Raw genomic sequence first — 26853 nt, forward strand, 5'->3', positions numbered from 1 at the left:
GTGTACATGTCCAACTGGCAGGTGTCATCTGACCTTGACCTCATTTTCATGGTTCAGTGGTTATAGTTAAGTTTTTGTGTTTTGGTCTGTTTTTCTCATACTTTATGCAATAGGTTTACTATATTTGTTGTATGGAATGATTGTAAGGTGTACATGTCTAGCGGGCAGATGTCATCTGACCTTGACCTCATTTTCATGGTTCAGTGTTTATAGTTAAGTTTTTTTGTTTTGGTCTGTTTTTCTCATACTTTATGCAATAGGTTTACTATATTTGTTGTATGGAATGATTGTAAGGTGTACATGTCTAGCAGGCAGATGTCATCTGACCTTGACCTCATTTTCATGGTTCAGTGGTCAAAGTTAAGTTTTTGAGTTTTGGTCTTTTTATCTAATACTATATGTCATAGGTCAACTATATTTGGTGTATGGAAATATTTTATGATCTATATGTCAGTCGTGCAGGTTTTATTTGACCTTGACCTGGTTTTCACGGTTTATTGCTCAGTGTTAAGTTTTTGTGTTTTGGTCTATTTTCTTAAACTATAAGCAATAGGCTCAACTATATTTGTCATGTTTGTTGTATGGAAGCATTGTTAGCTGTACATGTCTGCCTGGCATATGGTTCAACTGACCTTGACCTCATTTTCATGATTCATGTTAAGTTTATGTGACAGTCGTAATAAAGCTTTATATTTAGGAGTATCAACATAATATCAATGATTAGTAAAGAAGGTGAGACATTTCAGTGTGTGCACTCTTGTTTCAAACAAACTTGAGAATTTCATATTCCAGTGATACCTAGTTTTAAACAAGCATCTTTATAAAAATGCCACTTTAGGGTCACTAATGTCTAGATACAGAAAAAACCTGTTGATAATGATTTAATCCTTAGCATTTTGCCTTCTATTTACAGAATCATATATAGACCGAAATTTAAAAATAAAATAAAAAATATCAGCAAAACAAGGTGTTATAATGGCTACTATAGAGGTCATTGCCCTTAAAATTACAACTTTTGACCTTCTGGTCCAAGTGAGCTTTTATCTTTACACTTATAGGCCATCGTTTTCAATGTTTAAATATTTTTTCTTCTGAAACTACTGGGCCATATTTAGCCACATTTGTTCTCAATCATCATTGGGGTATCTAGTTTTAAAATAAAGTTCAGTTCACTCTACTCGCAAATGAACATGGCTGACACAACTCTAAAAGAGGGGTAAAATGCATTTTTCATCCAGATTTTAGAAGGAAAAATCAGTTATTGATTTGGGGATGAATGACAGCTTCCAGTGTCCCTTCATTAATTTTTTTTTTTTAATTTAGATATGTTGTGAATAAATAAGGGTCAGGTACTGTGCTACTTTCATCCCTATTGACCATATGGTAGTGGTCAGTATTTATTTTAAAATCATTAACGTAAGAAGCTGGAAAGAGCTAATAACCTTCAGCAGGAAAACTGATACTTCCAATTAATTAAGATTGGAATAGAATGCAGCTGCCGAGTTCGGGGTTCAAATTCACAACCACAATGTTGGCAGACTAATGTGAGACAGTAGATGAGCTTCCAAGTTCAAGAAATGACACTGGTCAACATGAAAAATTGTGAAAGTTATTAATAATAGATAGTGACCTTGAAAATTCTATTTCTATTGACTTTACGTCACAGTAGTTAGTAACCCATGAAATGGTTCAAGATATGGTGTATTATTGGAAAAATACTTTGTAACATGTGAGTTCTTCACGTTTGTATTAAAGTGTGTCAAAGTAAACACTTATTAAACAAATATTATTGTTCCTCTTAAGTATGTCAATGTATATTTGTTCCTTCTAGAAGTTCCCCTGGAAACTTCGTTATAAACAATGTCTGCGGCTGTTTTTTGCTCTTTGGTCAGGTTGTTGTTCCTTTGACATATATTCCTTATTTCAATTATTAATTTTATCATAATATTTATTCTGCGTAAGAAAAGTTCCCCTGGAAACATTGGGATAAGTAAGCAATGTCACAATATTTGTTCCTCGTAACAAAAGTTCCCCTGGAAACGTGTGAAAAACAGTGCCATAATATTTATTCTACCTTACAAAAGTTCCCCTAGAAATGTGTGAAAAACAGTGCCATAATATTTATTCCACCTAACAAAAGTTCTCCTGGAAAAATGTGATAAACAGCACCGTAATATCTTTTCGGCCTAACGAAAGTTCCCCTAGAAACATGAATGATAAACAGTGCCAATATATATCAGTACTGCCTAACTACATATCATGTAGGTAAGTCTGCAGGGGTCAACCCACCACACAACCTTATATATTCCATTTTATCATTCCAAGATAATTTAGATAATATATAGGATTAGTCTACAGGGGTCACATCAAACTTTTTTTGCCATTTGAGTATATTCTAAATGTCAAGATCCCCTCCCCTAAACTATTTATATTCCAGTTTCCCACCCCAAGATGATTTGAATGATTTACAGGGTTAGTCTCCAGGGGTCATCCCCACCCTTTGGTATTTAATAATGCTGTTTAGTAGTCAAGGTCCCCATCCCTCAACCATACATTAACATCTTGTCATGCCAAGATGATTTGATCAATATACATGCAGGGTTTAAGTTCCCAGGGTCATCCCCACCCTTGGTATTTCAGAATTTTGTTCAGTAGTCAAGATCCCCACCCCTCAGCCATATATTTTTCATCTTGTTATGCCAAGATGATTTGAACAATATACAGGGCTAGTCCCAAGTAGTCAAGATCCCCACCCCTCAGCCATATATTTTTCATCTTGTTATGCCAAGATGATTTGAATAACATAGGGGGTTAGTCCCCAGGGTTAATCCCCATCCATGGACATTGGAGATCTCCTTTTCAAAACTATATATTTCATTTTATCATGTCAAGATGATTTGAATGATATACAGGGTTATTCCTAAGGGTTCACATCCCCCAGCCATTGAGAATGTTATAAATGGTTGAGATCCCCACCCCTAAAACCATATATAATCCAGTTTGTTAGTGAAATCAATTTTAAGGATATGTAGAGTGGATCAGGAGATGTCGCCCTGCCCCCTGTCATTTGAGAATGTTCAAATACTTGTTGTTAGGGATGAAAATCCCCGCCCCTAAACAATACTTATTCCCATTTGTCAAGCCAAGATGATTGGAATGATATATACAGGGTTAGTCCCCAGGGTCATTCTGACCCCCTTGCTATTTGAAAATATACAATTATATTGTAAATAGTGGAGATTCCCATCACTTTTGGAATTTTAAACTCCACTTATGGGTATTATGTTTTTCAGTCTGCATCTTTTCATTCATTGGTTTGTTCATTTGTTTGTTCGTCTCTCTGTCTGTCCTGCTTCAAGTTAAAGTTTTAATCAAGGTAGTTTTTAATGAAGTTGAAGTCCAATCAACTTGAGACCAAAATGACACAGACTTTAACAACTATAGGTCATTGTACGGCCTTCAACAATGAACAAAGCCCATATCGCATAGTCAGCTATAAAAGGCCCAGATATGACAATGTAAAACATGTTCCCTATGAAATGATCTTTTTAATTTAGTGCCAAATTAGAGTTTTTATCCCATTTTCACGGTCCAATGAACATAGAAAATGATTGTGTGAGTTGGGCAACCATGTACTATAGACACATACTTATTGAACCTGTTATTAGGTCTTTCCACTTTTCTGTGGAAAGACCTATTGTTTTTCTTCTGATTTTTTTTTTTTTTTTTCTTCCGCCTAATTTTGTTCTTGCGATAAACATTTGTTTCGCAATATGTCGCTTAGATATTTTGTATATGATATAGAACAGTTTATGCGCTTTTGAAATTTACCCTGCGTAAACGAATACTTTTCTTTGTAGGAGTTATCTCCCCAAACACTGTTTTCCTTGTTAGCGCATCTCCTTCGCAACCGTAAAAGATTATGACAAATTTATTTTACAAAATTGCTCGTTATATCCTTCGCATGATTTGTCCTATTTTGACCGAAGCGATATGACCGCTCCATATGAGAGTTATTTCCCCTTATGCATCTGATATAAGTGATATGAATTTCTATCTTATAAATCATAAGTGATAGAGACCTAGGATCTTTTGATTTGAGGTCATTGGTCCCAAAAAATGAAAATTAGGTCAAGGTCAAAGGTCAAGGTCATATTCTGATATTTGAATTTGGCTTATTTTCACTTATATCCAAAGACTGTATAAGATATCAACAAATTATTTTTACTAAATTGTTAGTTGCGACATGTCATAAGATGTAAATTTTGATTGCAAGCGTACGTTGAATGTAAAAGGGAGTTTTCTCCCCTCTTGTATGTAAAAATACGCGTTTGGTGATATAACTCATTAACTAAATATAATTAAGACCTATGGTCTTTTGATTTGAGGTCCTTGGTTTATGACCTTGAAATTGATCTTAAGGTCATAGCTTAATTAGACGTTCTAGATTTTGACCTTTGATTTTATTCTATATGTATACATGATAAATATATACAACTTTTAGAAAAAGGTATCAAACCATTTAACCTTGAAAAAAAACAACCGGAAGTGACCTTTTGTAAACCGGAAGTAGCTATTTTTTTGTACTTTATTTATATAAAAGTATATAGAACCAGATATTTTTGGAATCAGTGTCAAGTAAATATTCAAATATAATCGGAAGTAACATTTTTCAAACCGGAAGTAACAAATTATCTCCCTTATTTAAAAAAAAATGTATGGAAACAATATATTTTTGGAATCAGTTTACTAAGAGCTATCATTTGACGATTGAAATGACATTTTAAACTTAGTTTCACAACTTTTCATATCAAAATACATTGTTTTGATGGAAAGACCTTCAATTGTTCTCTGAACAATTGGTTTTTAATTTCTATATAATTACATTAGATGTATGTTTCATTATATTACGTTATTCTGATTGGCTACACTGCAATTTCGCGTTATTCCTTAGTCAATTGCATTACACAATAAAAATTATCATTCATGATGACACGAGGTTCCACAATAAAGTCCACAGGTAAATTAAATAAAAAGTTGATAAAAATTGTGTTTTCATGATCCTAACTAAGAAATGCAATCACAAGTATTGAATGCTTCTTTTTGTAACTTCATAGGGTTGTAAAAGCGTTGACCATGCACACATTTTTAGAATGAAGTGCTTCTGCGCTTCATATAAAATGTACTAATCAGTCTGCACCAAAAACTTTTTCATCTACTAGTCCGGACACTAAATATCAAACTTGTCCCTATATGACTATAGAAAATTTTGAAAATTTTCACCAGTCCGAATTAATATTTACTAGTCTGGGGCATCGGACTAGTGGCTAACGGTGGAGACTGGTACTTCGGTCAACGCTTTTACACCCCAATAAAGTTACAAAAAGAAGCATTCAATTCTTAGATAAACCTCAAGTTTCACCATTGTTGTGACAGAGGGTAGCTTTGTTGTTATTGTTTTCTGTATACCAATGTATCCACAAAGGTTATCGGAATAAACTGGTAAACTTTTAAACTTGTTATTATGGAATCATTTGTGGATTTTTGTATATATTGTCTTAACACTTTTGGGTAGTGAGAAACAGCAAAACTGATAAATATTCAAAATGCGATCTATACAAACCATTTCTTTGATTGTTGATATTTTGAAAACTTCTCAGTGGAGGTCATTTAAAGGGCAAGGTACATTTTAGCCTGTATGCCAAACATAGCCTTGTATTTCAACTTTTTCATAACATTTTAAATCTGCCATAATTTGAATCTTAATTGGATCTATTTCAAAAGCCTTAAAAAATGCTTGTACCAAGTCAGGAGTAGGACAGTTGTTATCAATTCGTTTGATGTGTTTGAGCTTTGGATTTGAATTTTCCTGGGAGTTCCATATTTTTGTTATTTAATTTCTTACTATTTGGTTAATCTTATCTTCTAAGTCGGAGTATTTGTTATTTCTAGTAAAAAAAACAATTTGTGCTATTTTCAGACTCGATCTTGGACCATATTTAGGACCCAAACCTTCTTTTAGAAAAATGCTAAGTAGAAAGCTTTCTCCTAACTTGGTTGGCCATAATACTTCTGATTGACTTGTTGATCATATTTCATATCTTATTTTCTTATTTACTGATTGTAATTGTAGAGATATTGATTAGGTTTGTTTCTTCTTAAGGTTAAATTTGGGTTATCTCTCTTTGTTTACAAAATATCAGATAAAATCAACTCAAAAATTAAATGTGCTCATTTTCAGAAAAGATCTTCAAAATTAAGATAAGAGGTCAATATACTGAATTGCTCTTTTTAAAACTTGAGCAATTTTTAATTCTAATATTTTTATATGGGATTGAAATTCATTAATTATTAATAAAGAAAACGAGATGGTTGGGTTCGTAAAATGATTATCCAGACATGATCTAATCTTAAAGGTCAATGACCTACAAGGATGGTCTGTAGGATTCTTCGTCTTTTCTATATTAATGCCCCCCCCCCCCCCCCCCCCCCCCCCCCCCCCCCCCCGGGAGATATCAGATAATAATTGCTAATCACTTTTTTATCTGTGTTATTTACACCTCTTCAGATCTTATCAAGCTCAGAACTAATATTATTAAGAAATTATTTTCCATGACAAGTTATTTTAATCATTCAATAACTTTTTACAAAGACAATCATCATTTCCACTTTAAGACTTATTTTAAATTACGTAGAAAAAGTATTTTTTTCAGTAGCCATACTTTTTATGCTTTGTATATATTTATAATTTATCCACACTTTTTTTCACACTTAATTCTAAAAGGCAAAATGATTGTATGCCAAATACTATAATAAGTAATGTTCAAAAACTTTTTACTGTTAATAGAAATTTGTTTTAATTGTCAATTTTCTGCTTGTGGATGAATCAGGCATCACTCAAAACTTAGTATGTAGTTGAAACTGATGGTTTTTGTTTCTTAAAAGTAGTTTGGTCGATTTCTGAAAAATTTACCGTTTAACATAAGTAAAAAAATATTCTGATTCCAATCCTTCAAAGATTAGCATCTTATATAATGACACTGTATCTCCATTTTTAAATTGGTATCTTGTTACCATTCATCCAAAGAATGATAGGCCTAAGTTTGGAGTGGTACTAGTAGTTCAACAACTATATCTCTAGTCTGTCAACAACAAGGTGCGTTTGACTCAAATCTTTTACAATTGACTTTGATTGTCAGTGTTCCTGCCAAACGTTGGTGGATCTCTCTGGGTACTGCAGCTTTCTCAACCTTAAAAAACTGGCTGCAACGAAACAGCAACGGTGTTGAAAGTGGTGTTTAACACCAATCAATCAATCAATCAATCCAAAGAATGACATAACAAATAGTTACATAGTCTCTCCATTAGTAAAAAGCTATACTAATTCAATAAAGTTCATTGATTGAGTCAGCTCATTAGTTACAATGTATTTTCTTTCTTTTATTCACTCATTAGTTACAATGAATTTCTTTCTTTTATTCAATTGAGGAAGTACAGTAAAGCATGCTTGTACATGAAATAAACAAAATCTATCTCATATAGTTTGTTTTTATTATGTAATTGAGAAACATATCATTAAATATTCTCCCATGGAATTAATTATAGTTAGAAATATCGACTCTGTTGAAAACCACCAGACAGTGAAAAAATAATGCTTTCGGTGACTATTCTACGTCTTAGATCAGCCATGAAATATAAAACTTTTTATCGAGTTTTTATGCAGTTTTTATGTGCAATAAATATACATGAATTGTCACATGCATTTGCTCTAGTGTTAAGTAGGGCGAAATAAAAATCTCTATTATATTACTCAATGATATGCAGTATTGAACATATATGACTGTAAGGAGATAGCTACTAATGTTTTTATGAATTAAACTAAGGAAATAAATTGTGTTGGAGACTAGAATGATCCATCAAATAATGTTATATGATTTGATTGAATTATGAATTAAAGCATCTTCCCTAGACATGTCAGTCTCGCAGGTTTTATTTGACCTTGACCTCATTTTCACGGTTCTTTGCTCAGTGTTAAGTTTATGTATTTCAGTCTGTTTTTCGTCAACTATAAGCAATAGGTCAACTATATTTGTTGTATGGAAGGATTGAACTTCTACATAGTTAACATGTTAAAGTTTGTTATTAGTCAATTTAAGGTGGTACCCAACACTTTCACTAAGATTAATTTGGCTCGTTTAATTTTGAAAAAATTTTGACAAAGTATTTACTTTGACCATTTGAAAAAAAATGTAAAAATTTCAAAAAATTTGAACCAACCATTTTATCAGAAAAATTACGCTGCTTATATAGCAGTTTGACAAACACTAATTTTGATCATTGAGAAGCTTAATATTCCCTTAACAACACAACGTAATTAAAACGTTTAGGTGATTTTACAGAGGTATCTCCCTGTAGTGTTAGGTACCACCTTAATAGGAACCACTTAATGATGAGTCAATGGTATTTAGCATGGAGTTGTATTAGCATTGGCATATATTTTATTTCAGAAATGATAAGCCACTGTTTATTCAGTCATTGGTTTTGAGTATTTTGTTTTTTACTGTCAAAATTATCTTCAGGCAAGACATATCTCTGTGTCAACATTTTATGGTCTGTGGTAGATTATAGTTTTCAGATATGTAACTAATAACACATTTGAACTGTTTCTTAACCCAAGAGAAAATAAATCTAGAATTCCACTAGAATCCCAGCTGGAATTTTGATGGGATTCCAATTGGGATCCCACCTAATTCCACGGGATAAAATTTCGGGAATCCCGCTAAAAAACCATAAAAATCATAGTTCCTCAATAAATTATCTTTATAATCATTATATACACATATTCACATGTTAAATTAAATTATTAATGCACTTATCTGAAAGCATCTGCATCGGATTCTTCTTGGTCCTCCATAAATCAGCGTAATCAGATTTTGATGACGTTTTTACCAGTACACTAACATCGAGGTGACAATCTCGCCCCATATTATATCGGCCATACCCCTGTCAGTGTGCAGTTTGAACCATGGTTAGAACCATGGTTAACCATGGTCAACCATGGTTGTATGACCATGGTTGACCATGGTTTGTCAACCATGGTTTGACAAAATTGTTAATTGGCCGACCATGGTTAACCATGGTTTTAATGACCATGGTTGACCATTGTTAGAACCATGGTCAACCGTGGTTCGAACCATGGTCAACCGTGGTCCCAACCATGGTCAACCGTGGTTCCAACCATGGTCAACCATGGTTATTAATGAGTCAACCATGGTCAACCATCTCCATTAAACCATGGTTGGCCATTTTACATTCTTGTCAAATCAATCTTCAATTATCTTGAAACAGTTAGTCTACTTGTTATGGAGCCTGTATACTTCTCTTCCTTTTTGTGTCAGGACTACCAACAAATGCTAAATTGCATGAAACTCTTTAAAGCTACCCTTGCAGAAATGTTCATCCATAAAATGCAAAGCAGTTTCCACCTGCAAGAACATAAAATTTTCCACAAAGAATCAATTGTTCTTGATAATTTGTATACAATAACAGATTTTAAGGATCAAAAATGTTTTATCTTCTTTTGCAAATTTTCAATAATAAAAACACCCAACAAAATAAACATTATGAACATGTTTTTGTTTAAACAAATAATTGTACCCCCCCTTTTTTTTGGTTTACCTTTCAAACAAAAGAATGATTGTGTAAATTATTTTACCATTGACAAAATTTTCATATTGTACAGTTTTATCAGTTACACCTGGAATTAAAAACAATTAAATATAAAATTTATGTTGATATGGATAACTGACACTGACAAAAAAAAATTAAAGACCCATTTCAGGTGGCATGTGTTCAATTAATGAAAGCCAAATCAAATACTGTAACAATTTTTACATCTTTTAAACAAAATATCAAACAGATTTCCTGTGAATGTACTTATCTGATAACAAATCTTCTTTACGTGACAACACTGGACATCAAATCCTTCACTTGATTTTTAAAGCGCGAAATAACTTTACTGAGATCACGTGACGTTTGTTCCAAGTCATTTAAATGTTTCGCACTGAGTGAATCATTGTTAACGGTTGGTGATAATAATTGATCATGACGTCGCATGTGTTTCCGGTTGGGGAATAAACATAAACAATAAAGACTAAAGATATCACTCTGAAATGTTTTCAAGTTCTTAAAATATGCCGTATAATGATAAAGAAAGGCAGATTTATGAACTTGGAGAGAAAGTCAGAAATTACGTCTTTGGAAGAAAGAAATACATCGTTGAATGACAGCGTACAACTGTTAAAAAACAAGGAATACTGATCGAAAGTAAGTTCCAACTTCCAGTTTGTAAAAGTTTGTAAGTCCCAAATTTGACCCGACTGTAAATAGCATTCTCTGCCACTATAGCTTTACTGCTCAGTTTATGTGTGTTTTAAAATGTATAGAGAATATATTGTTATTGAAATAATCATGAAAGGTCACAATTTACCTCTTGGGAAGAAAGAAATTAAAAATTGTCAATAACATTGTACCACTGAAAAAACGAGCACGATTTTTTAATAGTGAAAGTCTCAAAGTAATTTACAATTTGTTATAAATTTCCATGGGTATAATCCAGATCAATATTTATTCACCATGGTCCAGGTTGTCAAGTTGACCATGGTCAGGTGCAAGACCATGGTTGTCAAATTGACCATGGTTGATTAGACCATGGTCAACCATGGTCAGATGTTTACCATGGTCACAAACGTGGAAAACCATGGTTAACCATGGTTAAATAGAGCATGGTCAACCATGGTCAGATGTTGACCATGGTCACAATCATGGTTAACCATGGTTAACCATGGTTTTCAGCACAGTCAACCATGGTTTGACCATGGTTATCAATGGTTAGCGATGGTAACCATGGTCAACCATGGTTGCATTTTGACAGGGGTAAGTTGATCTGTCTCCGTAACGGTATTATAAATAAATTAAGGGTATCGCATAAAAGAAATTAATTACTGGCCAGTTTTTACTAAATATAAGAAAAGAATACTTTATTAATCGGCACAGGGTGCATGCGGATAAGTTAGTGGCTGCATTATTTAGGACAGTATTTTCTAAGGTCGAACTGTTCAGTACAATTGAAAAAAAAGCATGCAGTCATGATTTTTTTTAACATTTTACACGGTCCTCGAATGACCGAATAATGCTGTTTTTATCAGAATAACACTTGCATTGACCGAATAACACTTGGAATTTCAATATTAGCACATATTGGTGACTTTTAAACATTGATTATTAATAATTAGTATATTATGGATGTATTTTATAACTTATAAATGATTTACAGAAAGGAGATAAGTTCATAAAAAACTTTTAAACTTTAGTGTGTACATCGAATATGGCGACCACAGAAATCACAATGATCGCCATGTTCGATGTACACACTAAATTTTAAATTATCTTTATGAACTTATATGCTTTTTGTAAAGTTTTATAAAATACATCGATAATACATTATTATTTAATAATCAATGTTCAAAAGTCACCAATATGTGATAATATTAAAATTTCAAGTGTTATTCGGATAATAACAGTGTTATTCGTTCATTTACATAAGTTGAAAAACCAACCTTTTACGTTGTCGATCATTACCTTATCATTGATGGTGGACGACAACTAATAGAAACGCACTTATGTGAACTTGGGGAACATCTGAAACGCCCAAGCTTGTCTGGCAAAACACCCGTTGACATTTCTCGGACGCCCTGCCATTTCTGTCGCGAAAATCTCGGCATTTTTCTGACTTTTAAATATCTGTCAAACTGAAAATTAAGTGACCCATTAAGTGATTAGCTACACCTGACAGCTTTGGTGTCATACACATTGTTAATTAACACCAATAACCTGTACTTGATGTTATCAGAGACATATATGTACACAAACCAAACACTACATATTTTCAACAACATGAATTATGGTTCATACGTTTTCCCGTTTCAACTAGACTGGGATCCCAGCTTCAGACAGTTATCCCGTTTAGGATCCCAGCTTTAGACAGTTCCGATTGGGATCCCAGCTTCAGACAGTTACCCCGATTGGGATCCCTGTCAGTGTCCGATATTTATCCTGTTTCATCTAGACTGGAATCCCAGCTTCAGACAGTTAACCCGAATGGGATCCCAGTTTCAGATATTTATCCCGAATGGGATCCTGACTCTAGATGCTTATCCCGGCTCATCCCAACAATTTCACGGGGATTGCATTGGGATTACGATGGATCATGTTTTCGTTTTCTCTTGGGTAATGAATTTTGCCTTTAAGCTGCCTGGATGGCAGAGAGGTGTCTAAGCATTTTCACTTAACTAGTACCCATTTTGTTTAGGGGTTTCTAGAGGCCACTTGAACCTCCCCCTAACCCCCTTATGGTTGCAAAATTTTTCGCTGCATTGAAGAACCATTGGTGGGCTTGGCCTGTATTATGCCTTAATGGCCTATGGTCAGGATACAAACACCTGGTTTGATATTGTGTAAAAAAAAATTGCACATTCTAAAAAAATAGTCTGGATAAACAGGTATGAGGTTCCCAATTAGTGACTTTATGTATACAATTCCCTATAGACTTATTTGTTTGTCCTGTTTTTGTTAAAAACATCATAGATGCTTTTTCTTGTACTCATCCCAGCTTGGTTGGTGTTTTTGTAGATTTTTTAAAACTTAAACAGTTTCTAGATAAACAGAAAAAGTGACCATATGAGTTTCTCAATTAGTGACTATAGGTATACAATCACCTATAGAATTATTTTTCCCCTGTTTTAAGCACACCATAGATGTTTTTTCTTGTAACCATCCCTGGTTTGGTATTGTGTAGAAAAAATGCACCTTCTATAAAAACAGAGTCTGGAGAAACAAGTATGAGGTTCTGTCATTAGTGACTTTACCTATACAATTGCCTGTAGACTTATTTTTTTCCCTGTTTTTGTTAGATACATCATAGATATTTTTTCTTGTAACCATCCCTGGTTTGATATTGTGTAAAAAAATTGCACCTTCTGAAAAACAGCGTCTGGATAATAGGTATACAATTGTCTGTAGACTTATTTTTCCCCTGTTTTTGTTGAATACATCATATATGTGTTTTTTGGTCTTATGCCAGCTGGGTTGGTGTTTTTGTAGACAGATTTCAACTTCAACAGCGTCTAGACAAACAGACAAACAAAATGATCAGTTTGAGTTTCCCAATTAGTAACTAAACTATAAACTTGTCTATTTTTGCCCCTGTTTTTGTTAAGCACATCAGAGATGTTTTTTTCTTGTAACCATCCCTGAGGTTTGCTATTGTGTAAAAATATTGCACCTTCTAAAAAACAGTGTCTAGATAAACAGATAAACAAAAAGACTGGTGCTTATAAGTGACTGTATCATTGCCAACATACTGTTAAAATACAATAGGGATGTTTTTTTCTTGAAATCATCCCTAGGTTCCTGGTGTTAGTGTAGTAAATCTTCTCTTTAAACAGCAATTGTACAAATGAACAGACTTGTTGACTTTTTTGGTGCGTCTTTTGTTTTTGTTAAAGTAAAGGATGTGGGTCTCTTAATGTTTTGTTCCAGAGTTGATGTTAGTGTAAAAGGGGTATCTTTATTAAGTGCCAGTCTTTGTAAGAATCAGGCAATTTTGAAAAAAATCAAAACATGGCTGTAAAAAACACACCTACCTAGCCATCCTATTTTGAAGTAACACTCATCCTGAGTAAGAAATGGTAGGTCTTTAGTGTCTGCGTGTCTGGTAACTTGAGAACAGGACAATTAAACGAATGGTATATTTTTGCATCATTGTAACATTTTGAACATAAATTAATGTCAGCCAGAGTGGGTTTTTGTTTGTCATGTTTTCACCACTGCCTGATTCTTAGGTAGACTAGCACTTAATCAACAAGTGGAGAAATTGATAAACAAGACGTCTTGAAACATTTGAATATCCCAATAAGTGACTATATAAGTATATTAACCTTTTTAGTAAAAATTGCTGTGTGGTAAACAGTATATAGAGAACAACCATTAAACTTGGAAGGGAACGGGGTATGGGTTTTTTTCCTAAAATAAATATTCTGATCGCCTGATTTCGATAAAACAAAAATTCTGGTCAAGCAGTACTGAAACTAAATCTTATTTAAAAGTGAATTGTTTTAAAATATAAATCTACATAGACTTACGGTTTATAAAAAAAAGTATATACATTTGTATATAAAAACAATACTGAACTTTTAAATCTTCTCTAAAGGTGAATTGTCTTAAAAGATGTTATAAAGATGAAAAGATGTGGTATGATTGCCAATGAGACAACTTTCCACAAGAGACCAAATGACACAGAATTTAACAACTATAGGTCACTGTATGGAATTTACGTAGAACTACTGTTAAAAATCAAGAAAAACTTTTTAAAAGTGAATCTTTTATTGTTGTTGTATGGTGCATACAAATTTTGGTACCGAAATATCAATTGCATTTGAACTTAATTGAGTGACCGATTAAGTAGATATAGAGTGTCAATCTCCAGGATTTATTATCATTACACCAAGTCCTAGGTTAAATTAACATGTTATAGAAGGTGATAATAAATAGTATACATGTGCCCTTGATATTTAACTCTTCATCCTTGTCTTATTTACTTAATACTTATTTTGTGGGATTTACCTACATCTTGTAAATGTCATTTAGTCTGTTTTTTTCTTCCTTATTCTTATTATTTTAAATTGTTCCTTGAAACAATTTGCAACTCTGAACCAAACTAATGGTGGCAAAGATGTAAACAAATTTATCAAGGTAAACATGGAGCCTCTAATTTGTTTTGAAATGCAAAGCAAAAAAAAAGAAAAACCTTGAAACAATTTGCAAATCTGAACCAAACTAATAATGGCAATGATGTAAACAAATTTATCAGGGTAAACATGGAGCCTCTAATTTGTTTTGAAATGCAAAGCAAAAAAAAAAGAAAAACCTTGAAACAATTTGCAAATCTGAACCAAACTAATAGTGGCAATGATGTAAACAAATTTATCAGGGTAAACATGGAGCCTCTAATTTGTTGTGAAATGCAAAGCAAAAAAAAAAAGAGAAAGAACTATTTGCCCTCCTGAACTAAATTTGGCACAAATGATGACTGTATAAAAAATCTATTTGGTGACTATATTTTGAGCCTGTTATATTTTCTGTAGTGGGAAGCTGAGAAATAAAAAACACAAATTCCCAATTGGTACCAAACTTGGCAAAACTAGTGTTTAAAAAAATTTCTGGTCTATTCTTTGAGCCTTAAGTAGGTCCTGAATTAAGGAGCAAAAAAAATTTAAAAAAAATTGCCAATTTGAACAAAACTTGGCAGAAATGAAAAAAATTCTCTTGTGTATACTTTGAGCCTCTTGTTTGTTCTGAAGTGCAGAGCAGAAAAAAGGAACAGTGTACATCCATATAAATATTTGATTTTTCTTTAAAGGTCAAATGATATATTGTAAACCTTCTTTCTTTACATGAAAGGTAAATTATTCCTTGTATTATGTACACTGATAGTCTAAAGAAACACAACACTGCTTTGACAATAATTGAGGAAATATTTTATTCTCAATTATCATTTTTGGCAAGGTTGACAGGTGACTAAACCATTTTCATTTTTCATTTCAAAATTTGATACTTGCAACATAATACTGGTATCCATAGCTTTGCAGCAAAAATTGGTAGTTAAATCTGATACTTATTATTCTTATGCATATTATACAGAAAAACTATATTTTTATACAATATCCTTTACATAAAGAATAATTAAACTTCTCTTTCAAATATAAAGTCTGTTAAAAGGGGTTTTAAATTAATGTATTTATTTTGAAAATTTTTGTAACCTTCTACAGATAAATTTATAGAAAAGTGTAGTATTTTCCATCTAATATATTGCAGTTAACATGAAAAATAATTGGAAAAAATTCAGATATTTTTTCATAACAATACAATTTGTCAGTGGCTGATCCAAATAGGGAGATATGTTCCACGGATTATATCCCCCTTTTTTGACAATAATTGCATTTGAATGTGGAGATATGGTTGGAATCCCCCCTTTAAGCCTGGGTTGGGAACCGGAGGGGCCCTTTTGAAAATGACTGGATCCAACCCTGCTTTGTTATGGTAAAACACATAGGCAGTTAGTCATTATTCTTGACACTGTACTCAGAGTATAAAATTTGTTTCATTTTTGAAATATGTTAGAAAATGTATTTTGTATTCACATCCTGCAACAAAAACATATTGAACATTGCTAAAAGTAAAAGGCATTATGAATAATGATTCAATATTTGTTTTCTTGATTTCAGATTTGTTCAAATGGAAACACATGAACCATCATCATGTCAACGATTTTGGTGAGTACTCAAATTTAAAAAATACCATAAAACCAATGATTTTGGTGAGTATGTACTCAAATTATGAATTTCCATTATACTCAATAATTTTTGGTGAGTTCACAAATTGTGAATTACTATCATACCAATGAATTAAGTGAGTTCCAAACTGTGAATTGCCAACATACCTATGATTTTGGTGAGTTCTCAAATTGTGAATTGCCAATAATCCAATGATTTTGGTGAGTTCTCAAATTGTGAATTGCCAATAATCCAATGATTTTGGTGAGTTCTCAAATTTGAATTACTATCATACCAAAATTTATGGTGAGTTCTCAAGTTATGAATTACCATTATGCCAATGCTTTTGGTGAGTTGTCAAAATATGGATTACCATCGCACCAATGAGTACACAAATTATGAATTCCCATCAGTATATCATTACTGTGACTGTTGAGTTCTCCAGGCATTAATAATGTTAGTACTTGAATCATGATTCACAACCAAAATAATTACACTGTTGAGTACTCAAATCATGAATTATCATACTATGACTTTGATGAGTATAAACTATTCAAATCATTTATCACCAACATTAAACATGAATTTAGTTTTGGTGAATACTCAAATCATGATTCATTTGAGTACTACAATTATAAGAGCACAATTATTAACTGTCTTAAGTGAGTATAATTTCTTAAGTTTGCTAATTGGTCTATGTACTTTATCTACTGTATCAATTGTCTATCAATGCTGAGGTTATGAGTTGAAATCTCGCACATGGCAGGTGCATTTCACTCCTATCCTTATGGACTAGGATTGTCATTTTTCGAGTCGACGGCCATGGTTCTTTACTGGGTTTGTGGCTTCCTCCACTAATAAAACTGATCACCACAATATAGGTAATAGTGCTACAAAAGGGGTTAAATGCCAACAATCAATCAATTATGATATTAATCAGTTGTGCAATGTTTTTATGCCCCATTTATGGGCATTATGTTTTTTGGTCTGCACATCCGTTTGTTTGTTTATCTGTCCGTCTGTCCCACTTCAGGTTAAAGTTTTTGATGAAGTTGAAGTCCGATCCAACTTGAAACTTATAACACATGTTTCCTTTGATATCCCAAGAGAAAATAAATCTGGAATTTTGATGGGATTCCAAGTGGGATCCCACCTAATTCCACCGGGATAAAATTTCGGGAATCCCGCCCAAAATCCGGGAATTCCGATGTAAATCCCGGTTGAAATATACTGGGATCCCACTGGGATATTGTGGGATTTCAATTGGGATCCCAATGGGATAAAATTTCGAGATTCCCGCAAAAGAAGCAGGATCCCGATGTAAATGTACTGGGATAAAATTTCGGGATCCCGATGTAAATCCCAGTGGAAATATACTGGGATTCCTGGAAAAAAAAGCAGGATCCCAAAAATAAATCCCAGCAGGATATATACATGCACCAATTCAAATTGCACTGCCACTGTGATTATTCATGCAAAAGGATACATGTCATGTTCTCCTTTCTGTTAATTAATTTGCTATCTCTGTACTTCCAACTGAGTATTCCTGAGTAAATTATGGTAACTGGAATATCTGCATGCAATCTGTTCCGTTGGCAGCTGCATTTAAAAATATCATTAAATCCTCTAAAAGTATAAAAAAAATCCACAAAGACTCATTTGTTCAATATGTTTTGAAGCAACAAATTCAATAGAAATGTTATTGCATGTTTATACAGTAGATTGGAAGCTAGTCCTAATAATTATGACGTCTTGGAAGGCTATTTTAAATTTTTTGGCAAATTAATTACCCTCCCCTTTTTTATCCCCTGAAGATAAATAACTAGCGACTTATTATTTTCACCAAATAAATATACACACAACTGAATTAAATTTTAACATACCTACTAGTTATGCCTGTTATGTGACAACAAGTTTATTCATTGTATATGTTAAAAATAAATATATTTTCAGCTTATGCTTTCAGACTTTCTGATGTTGATTAGCTTAACAAAAACCATAAAATCATAGTTCCTCAATAAATTATTGTTATAATCATTATATACACATATACACATGTTAAATTAAATTATTAATGCACTTATCTGAAAAAATATGCATCGGATCTTGGTCCTGTCCATAAATCAGTGTAATCAGATTTTGATGAAGTTTTTACCAGTACACTAACGTCGAAGTGACAATCTCGCCCCAAATTATATCGGCCAGAAGTTGATCTGTCTCCGTAACGGTATTATAAATAAATTAAGGGTATCGCATAAAAGAAATTAATTACTGGCCAGTTTTTACTAAATATAAGAAAAGAATACTTTACTAATCGGCACAGGGTGCATGCGGATAAGTTAGTGGCCGCATTATTTAGGACAGTATTTTCTAGGGTCGAACTGTTCAGTACAATTGAAAACAAAGCACGCGGCCATGATTTTTTTTACATTTTACATAACTTGAGAAACCAACGTTTTACGATGTCGATCATTATCTCATCATTGATGCCGGACGACAACTTATAGAACCGCACTATGTGAACTTGGGGAACATCAGAAACGCCCAAACTTGTCTGGCAAAACACCCATTGATATTTCTCGGACGCCCTACCATTTGAGCTCGCCATTTTCATCGCGAAAATCTCGGCATTTTTCTGACTTATATCTGTCAAACTGAATATTAAGTGACACTTAAAAGTGATTGGCTTCACCTGCCAGCTTTGGTGTCATACACATTGTTAATTAACACCAATAACCTGTACTTGATGTCATCAGAGACATATGCATACACAAACCAAACACTGACATATTTATGGTTCATACAATTTCCCGTTTTAACTAGACTGGGATCCCAGGTTCAGACAGTTATCCCGATTGGGATCACGACTTTAAACAGTTCCGATTGGGATCCCAGCTTCAAACAGTTACCCCGATTGGGATCCCAGTGTCCGATATTTATCCTGTTTCATCTAGACTGGAATCCAGGCTTCAGACAGTATCCCGAATGGGATCCCAGTTTCAGATATTTATCCCGAATGGGATCCTGACTCCAGATGCTTATCCCGGCTTATCCCGACAATTTCACCGGGATTGCATTGGGATCCCGATGGATCCCTTTTTTGTTTTATCTTAAGATGATCTCTCTAATGTCAATGCCCAATTTCATGGTCCACTTAACATAGAAAATGATATTACTAGTTGGGCATTTGTGTACTATGTACACATTCTTGTTTGTCAAATATTAAACAGACTCAGTACCTAGAGGAAATGTGAACATAATTAAAATGCATTTGAAAACTAAAGAAACATTTATTATTGCTATTTTCATAAATTTCACTGTGATGTTTTTGAGTGATAAATCACTGTATTTAGTGATCATTCATTGAAACGAAATTTACTGTGGTAAAGTGATTGACCTGAGAATGGGTTTTCAACTCAAGGAAGTTTTTTAGCTTCATCTTGTTTCTTGGCTATTGCCCTACAATGAGATTTAAGGAGATAAACTTCAAAACCATATATCCTGCACCAAATACATTTTCATCTATAAGTCAGGAAATTAAATAAGTTCAAATCAATATTCACTAGTCTGGGGCATCGGACTAGTGGCTAACAGTGCAGACTGCAAAACCATAAATAATCAAGAAGTCTTGTTTTAAACTATAGATTAGTCAATGGATTTTTAACTCCCCAAAAATATCAGATACAATTATTGAACAGTATTATTATTATAACATCTATGAGTCATTTGATTGAGCCAAAAAGAAAGACACCCATTTTTAACCTGAAGCATTTGTATATGCATCTGACTGGTTTTTCACACAACTGAAACCAGAGGAGGATTTGAAGGGGGAGGCAGTCCGCCTGGGCCCCCCTTTTTTTTTGGAAAGAATTAGGTTGATTATACAGGGTAACACTGAAGCTTGACCTAAGCTAGTCCCCTCTTAGGCAGTCAGCGGGCCCCCTCTTATAAACATTTATTGATCCGCCACTGGAAATATTGCAATTTAGGTTCATTTGTATGTTTTTGAAGTGTTCCTTTTGCTGAACTAGTATACATTATTGTTTAGAGGCCAGCTAAAGCAGTATCCATGTGCTGGATTGTCTTGTGACTGTCTGGAATAGCCATTGGTGGCCATAGGGCTGTTTTCTGCTCTTTGTTCAGGTGGTTTAGAAAATTTTAGGAAAATCTTTAAAAATCAAGAATCGTTAAATACATTTATCATTGTAAGGTTTCACCTTAAAACAAATGAATAAAGTTATTATTTGAAATATATTGAATTTTTTACCAGGTAAATTTGCATTTACTAGTGATCATTCAGTACATTGAAAAGACAAAAAAAAAAAAAACACTTGTCATTTTTTATTATACAATACCCAATCTGTTGAAGAAAATCTGTTACTGACACAGTCTCTTGCTGTTTTTGAACTTATATGTTTAAAAATTATTATTTTATGTATATTAGGATTGTTACTTTGTAAAGTATCGGTTATTTTGCATCAATGTTCAAATTGTTAGGCTGGAAACCAGAATAAGATTTTTTTTCATAATTTATTTTTAAAGGATTGGTTATTTTGCTTCGAAGTTTTCATTGTTGAGTTTGAAATCAGAATAAGATTTTTTTTTCATAAATGCTAATTGTTTCTTAAATTTTAAATTAAAAAAAGGTTTAAAACCAAAAATTTTTATAAGAAAAAGACACTATTTGTTGATATTAAAGTTTTATTTTCACCGTCTACATATTTTGTCTTAGTTTTGTTTTTGTCTTTTGAAAGTTATGATAAATAATTAAATTTTTAGAAAATATATGTAATACTGGCTAAAATATTTTTTTTCATTTTTAGAGGGCAAACATGGCATTGCTCAATTACTTTATTAATTTTCAATAATATCAACATTTTATTTTATTTTCAAAGAGAGTTTAAGAAAAATTATCACCTTGTTAAATCGCAGTTTGAATTGACATTAATACAGTATAAATAAATGAGGGTAAAATTTTTGTCGGCAAACTTATTCTGTAATTGTTCGCACAAGTCCTTTCTCAGTTTTCAAAATATTCAGAATGTTTTCTAGTTGTCAGTTTATTCCCCAAAATGATTTTGACCATGCTCATATGGATGAAATGTATTATAGTGCTGGGAATGAATATTATAATCCAAATTACTCAGCCTGTATGTACGGTAAGTTACTCGTTGTTTTGTCATATTTCTGCAAAGCCATTGATGCATCACAATTTTGTTTGTTTCGATTTAAAAAAAAAATTAGGGGGGGGGGGGGGGTAGATGGAGCAATCTAGATTTGAAATAGAATTTGCACTTGAGCAATATTTCAATACCTATAAAAATAGATTAAAAATTCAAATGTAATTTAAATAACAGACAAGTTGCAAGAAAAGTGATATTTTTGGTAAGAGCTTTGTGTGGCCTGTCCGATGTCAAGTCCATTATTAGTCCCCTACGGACTTTCAAAATGAAAAGTGTTTCAAGTTGATGAATAAATATGTTGGAAAGTGGAATTGGATAATTTGAGTCAAACTTTTGTGACTTAACATTGACATTTACACCCCAAATAAGTCAGAAATAAAGATTTGGGTGAAATTTGACAATTGCACTCCAAATAAGGCAGAAATGGAGATTTTGGTGAAATTTGGCATTTAAAAATTGCATGAACGATGTGTAATGTTTGAATTTGGCAGAAGATTAAAATTGATGTTATTCAAATGATTTGGATAGGTAAAGATTCAGCAAACCCAATATTTGCATCTTTGCATTCCTTATACATGTTTTTTTCAATAAGATTTGAAGCATTTTAAATATATTGACATTTCTGGTTAAATAGGCATGGTAATCCATGCCAGGTAAATTTCCATTACTTTTAAAGAAGAAGAAGCATGAAGACCCATTGGTGGCTTTCAGCTTTTTTCTGCTCTTTGGTCGGGTTGTTGTCTCTTTGAAACATTTCCAATTTCCATTCTCAATTTTGATTTTTTTTAAACCTCAATACTCCTATGTACTGGACAATTTCTTCTTTTTTTAATTACTAATTTAAAAAGGACTCTTTAGAAAGTACCCTTTATTGAATTATGTTATTTAGGCAGTTATATATTTGATTTTGGGGTATGTATCCCCCCAAAAAATTAAGAAAATATTTGATTCCTTTGCTTACAACACATCAATTCCCTAGTTTATTGAAATACAAAAAATGTATTTAAAACATTTGTTCTTTTCATTTTTCAATAATTAGGTATTTGAATATAACGATATTATTATTGACTTTAAGAAGCATTCTGTTTTTCTTTAAAAATTTTGACGTTTTGCTTTGTAAAAATATCTAAAGATCAAGCCTTTGAATGCATACGTTCAGAGTTCTTAGCAAAATCTAGATAAATTTTATTAGCAACATATAAGAATTGATATCCTAAATTAAAAATAGTACAAATGTTAAATGCAAAATGTAGTTCATACTATTTTCAGAAGTGTAATAAATTGCACTATTTTATCAGCAAATCTGTTAATCATAAAAATTGATATCCTAAATTAAAAACAGTACAAATGTTAAATGCAAAATGTAGTTCATACTATTTTCAGAAGTGTAATAAATTGCACTATTTTATCAGCAAAACATAAAAATTGATATCCTAAATTAAAAACAGTACAAATGTTAAATGCAAAATGTAGTTCATACTATTTTCAGAAGTGTAATAAATTGCACTATTTTATCAGCAATTCATAAGAATTGATATCCTAAATTAAAAATAGTACAAATGTTAAATGCAAAATGTAGTTCATACTATTTTCAGAAGTGTAATAAATTGCACTATTTTATCAGCAAATCTGTTAATCATAAAAATTGATATCCTAAATTAAAAACAGTACAAATGTTAAATGCAAAATGTAGTTCATACTATTTTCAGAAGTGTAATAAATTGCACTATTTTATCAGCAAATCATAAGAATTGATATCCTAAATTAAAAACAGTACAAATGTTAAATGCAAATTGTAGTTCATACTATTTTCAGAATTGTGAAAAGTTGCACAAGTCATAGAGCTTGACATATGCAAGCTACAAGTTTTCCAAAATTGTTAGATTTTGTTGAAACAGGTTTCACTAAACGGTATATTGTTACCTCATTAGATAAGCGGCCTTGGTGGCAGAGTGGTCTAAAAATTTCAACTGCTGCAACCCTAGCCTGTCAATACTGAGATTGTGAGTTTGAACCCACGTTCAAATCCAATATCAATTAATTGACTAAGATAGTCGGTAGTCCTACCAAAGGTCAATTGGTTATCCCCTAGACACTCTCAGGTTCTTCCCACCAATAGAATCTGAGTACCACAATATAGTCAATAGTGTTGAAAGTGGCGTTAAAAACCAGTCAATCAGTCTTATTTAAATGAACTTCATATCTTACCTTATATCGTAAAAATTCAAAATTTTAATATTTTAGTCCCTGAAATATGAATTTTAAACATTACTTTGCTAAGTTAATCTTCAAAAGTATTCAATTAATTGATGTGTATATCTGATAACTTGTGAATAATAGGTGAAAAGCTGTTTTGCATTACGTAATGCAAAACATGAGTTGCTTTCATGAATATTCATATTTTTGTAGTATGAAAATACTGAATACATTTCTTTGATATTAAAATTTTTAAGTTTATGTATGTTAATCCCTAAAACTTCATAAATCTTGTGAAAAACCAACAAATGAAATAGTTTCAATTTTTTTCCCCGGCATTTCCTGAATTGCACATCATGCTTATGTGACAGCAATGAATTTAAATGGATAAATTTCAAATCAATAGAAATATAAATGATATGTATTTTAATGGAGGATGGCTACATGTGTTGTATAAAGAACACCATGTATTAAAAGTCTGTTACTTTATATTTTAAACTTTGAATACAGTGCTTGCATAATTTATAGTGGGCATTTATATTTTTGATATACATATTTATTATCAATGTGTACCTTACAACAAAGTATGCTGGGTAATTACTGGAACCAAAAAATGTCACCACCTTTTATGCAGTTTTTATATAACAGAGGTAAGACATTTTTTGTTTTTTTTATTTTTAACCCGTAAAAATACATGGCGTATCCCGATGTAAATCAAGTGTATTAAAAACCTTTAAAAGTCTGGTGCACGGAGAAGCTTGAATTGAAGAAAAGGCTATTAACAGACTATGATTTTTGTGCAGTTTAGAAAGCGATTTGGGCGGAATGATGTCACTTTGCAGTATTATATAAGGATTTAATGTTATTTCATATTATTAATTTTTTTTCCTTTTAAGTCATAATAGGTTATAATTTTTTACTTAAGAGGCATTTATGCGAAATCATAATTGGACTTAGACCACACATTTTTTTTAAAGAAGAGGGTTGAACATTCAGCTGTTCATAATGTGAAAAGAAGGTAAAACACAAAAACGAATTTTATTAAAATAAATACTAAAATGTAAAATATAACTAATGACTTCTTTTTATTGTAAGGTATACTTAAAAGTTGCATAAAAGGTGCGACACTGCATGACGCTGTTTGAAATAGTAAAATATTGGTTGTCATTGAAGTGCATTAATGTGCAATTGCATTTTATATATGCATTTATCCATGTCGTAAGTCAAAAGAAGGAGAAACAAGCATGTAATTTCATCTTTTATTAATCACAGTCTAGAAAAGAAATAAGAGCTGAATTCATCTTGATTAGAATGCATGTGCGCATGTGCAGTGGTGTTTTTATAAACGTTAATGGTATTTAACAACTAAAAACATGCACCATTCAACATGGATAAAAAAAGTTGGTCCGGCCTCTTCCCTTTTGATGTATTTTAAAGGTATGTTAAACAGTCAGCTATGCTTTGTAATCATTTTCCCAGACAGCAAAATAATTTGTACTCGAAACCAAGGCCAGACTTCGAATCGATAGAAGGCCTCCAATCAAATCCTACTTTGATAAGTTGTACCCCAGTTCGTCTAACCTGAAACTGTAAGGTTATTCTAGGATTATTGTTAGAGAATCAGATTATATAACGTGTTATCTGTCTGAACCGCCTCTTTTAATTGACGCCATTAGACCATTTTCCAAGTTCTACATGTAGCGGGACTTCTTTTTCTGATGACCTACATTTTAATATGTAATCAGAATAGTTACAGTTTGTTTATTATTCCTCTTGAAAGTTTTGTGAATCTGTTGGTTTGTATTCGTTTCGAGAATGCTTTTATAGATTGAACTTTTAAAGATGATAGAAGTGATTGTCGCTGCAACATTTCAGAATTTTGTGACCTCTTGATTTGATGGAGCGTGGTAATGTGTTTTTTTCTTGTGGGAGGCCAAGGACGCCATTTTGGTTTTTATGTAATTTCAATTACAAGAACAGTTGTGTTAACTAAGAACGCCTTTGTTATTGTTTCCATAGCGACAAAAAAGGATGAGTAACAAAACCGGCTTTTTTTCGAAAAACATAAAGCTCACTCCAATTTAGGCATTTTTTGGAAAATACTAAATTGTAGTTCGGTTTTTGGTACTTAAGACGTTGTTACGCATGCCCATGTCTGGATCTTTACTGTGACGATATCCCTGGACATAATGCAGTATCGTGGTATGCTTCGAGACTTTTATTTGAACAGCTACTGTTTTTTTGATAGAGGTAGGAAAAAGTTGATATTTTTTGTTCTTTCGTTTCGTATCAAAGCATTTGTCGCGTAGATGTTCATCATTAGCGCTGTGCGAAACGTAAAATCTTGACCTGTTGCGTTCCCATTTTAAAATTAAAATGTGGCAAAAATGGCGCATATTTGAAGAGTAATTTTTTTTTTAGTTATTGAAAAAAAAAAAAAAAAAATCATTTCTTACATGAGGTAGTATAGAAATGTTTTTTGAGACCAATGCGAATTCGTATTTGTTGCGCTGGTATGTATAAGTATCACAGTTTGCGAAGATTTGTAGTTCGCGGCCATGTTTAATTTTGAATGTTAATGAACGAAAATGGCGTTTCGCATTGCATAATTAACACGAACTGAATTCATGAATGATGTTAAATTACAAACGAGAGGCCTTCATTAAGGTGTATACATTTGTTTCTACGAAAGGACAGCAAATAGAAAGTCTGATGATTTCAGCGGTGAAATATTATTTCTATTTGCAGTCCTACATTGATAGCTGGCGATTAAATTTGTGGTGGCAAGAACATTTTTGGCGGCTTAAATTTTTTTTCTTTAATTGCGTTAGTGTCATCGTTGCGCGGTTTTCATCGTTGAACGTTGAATAATCTCTCGTATTCAAACTGTATCGAAAATAATTTTTTGCGTCATTACTTTTGTTTTTTGTTGATTTTGGTTGTTAAGGAAAACTGAACTTTGTTTTCGTCCTACACTCATGGCAATTCATTTCAATGTTCCAATTTTGAATATAACTTGAAAAAAGCGATCAAGGTGAATGCATTTAAAAATTGAAAGATTTATTTTTTTTCTTGGCTAAAAG

The 26853-nt window shown here is 32.4% G+C and overlaps 1 protein-coding gene across 8 annotated transcripts in view; it reads left to right on the top strand.

The window, feature by feature from the left end:
- The window catches only part of LOC139500849 (zinc finger protein rotund-like), a 143713-nt gene that overhangs the window by 85842 nt on the left and 31018 nt on the right, over window positions 1-26853 (top strand). For 4 of the 8 annotated variants that reach the window (XM_071289733.1, XM_071289732.1, XM_071289731.1 and 1 more), the window contains one exon: window positions 16344-16391. In XM_071289733.1, coding sequence (XP_071145834.1) covers window positions 16344-16391 — 48 coding nt within the window. Of the gene's footprint in view, window positions 1-16343; window positions 16392-24151; window positions 24421-24516; window positions 24632-25061; window positions 25208-25466; window positions 26021-26853 lie in introns of those variants that run through there. The other 4 variants (XM_071289737.1, XM_071289738.1, XM_071289735.1 and 1 more) reach the window with 4 other exon arrangements.

The sequence above is a fragment of the Mytilus edulis genome, chromosome 13 (assembly GCF_963676685.1).
Source record: "Mytilus edulis chromosome 13, xbMytEdul2.2, whole genome shotgun sequence".
Classification (NCBI taxonomy): domain Eukaryota; kingdom Metazoa; phylum Mollusca; class Bivalvia; order Mytilida; family Mytilidae; genus Mytilus; species Mytilus edulis.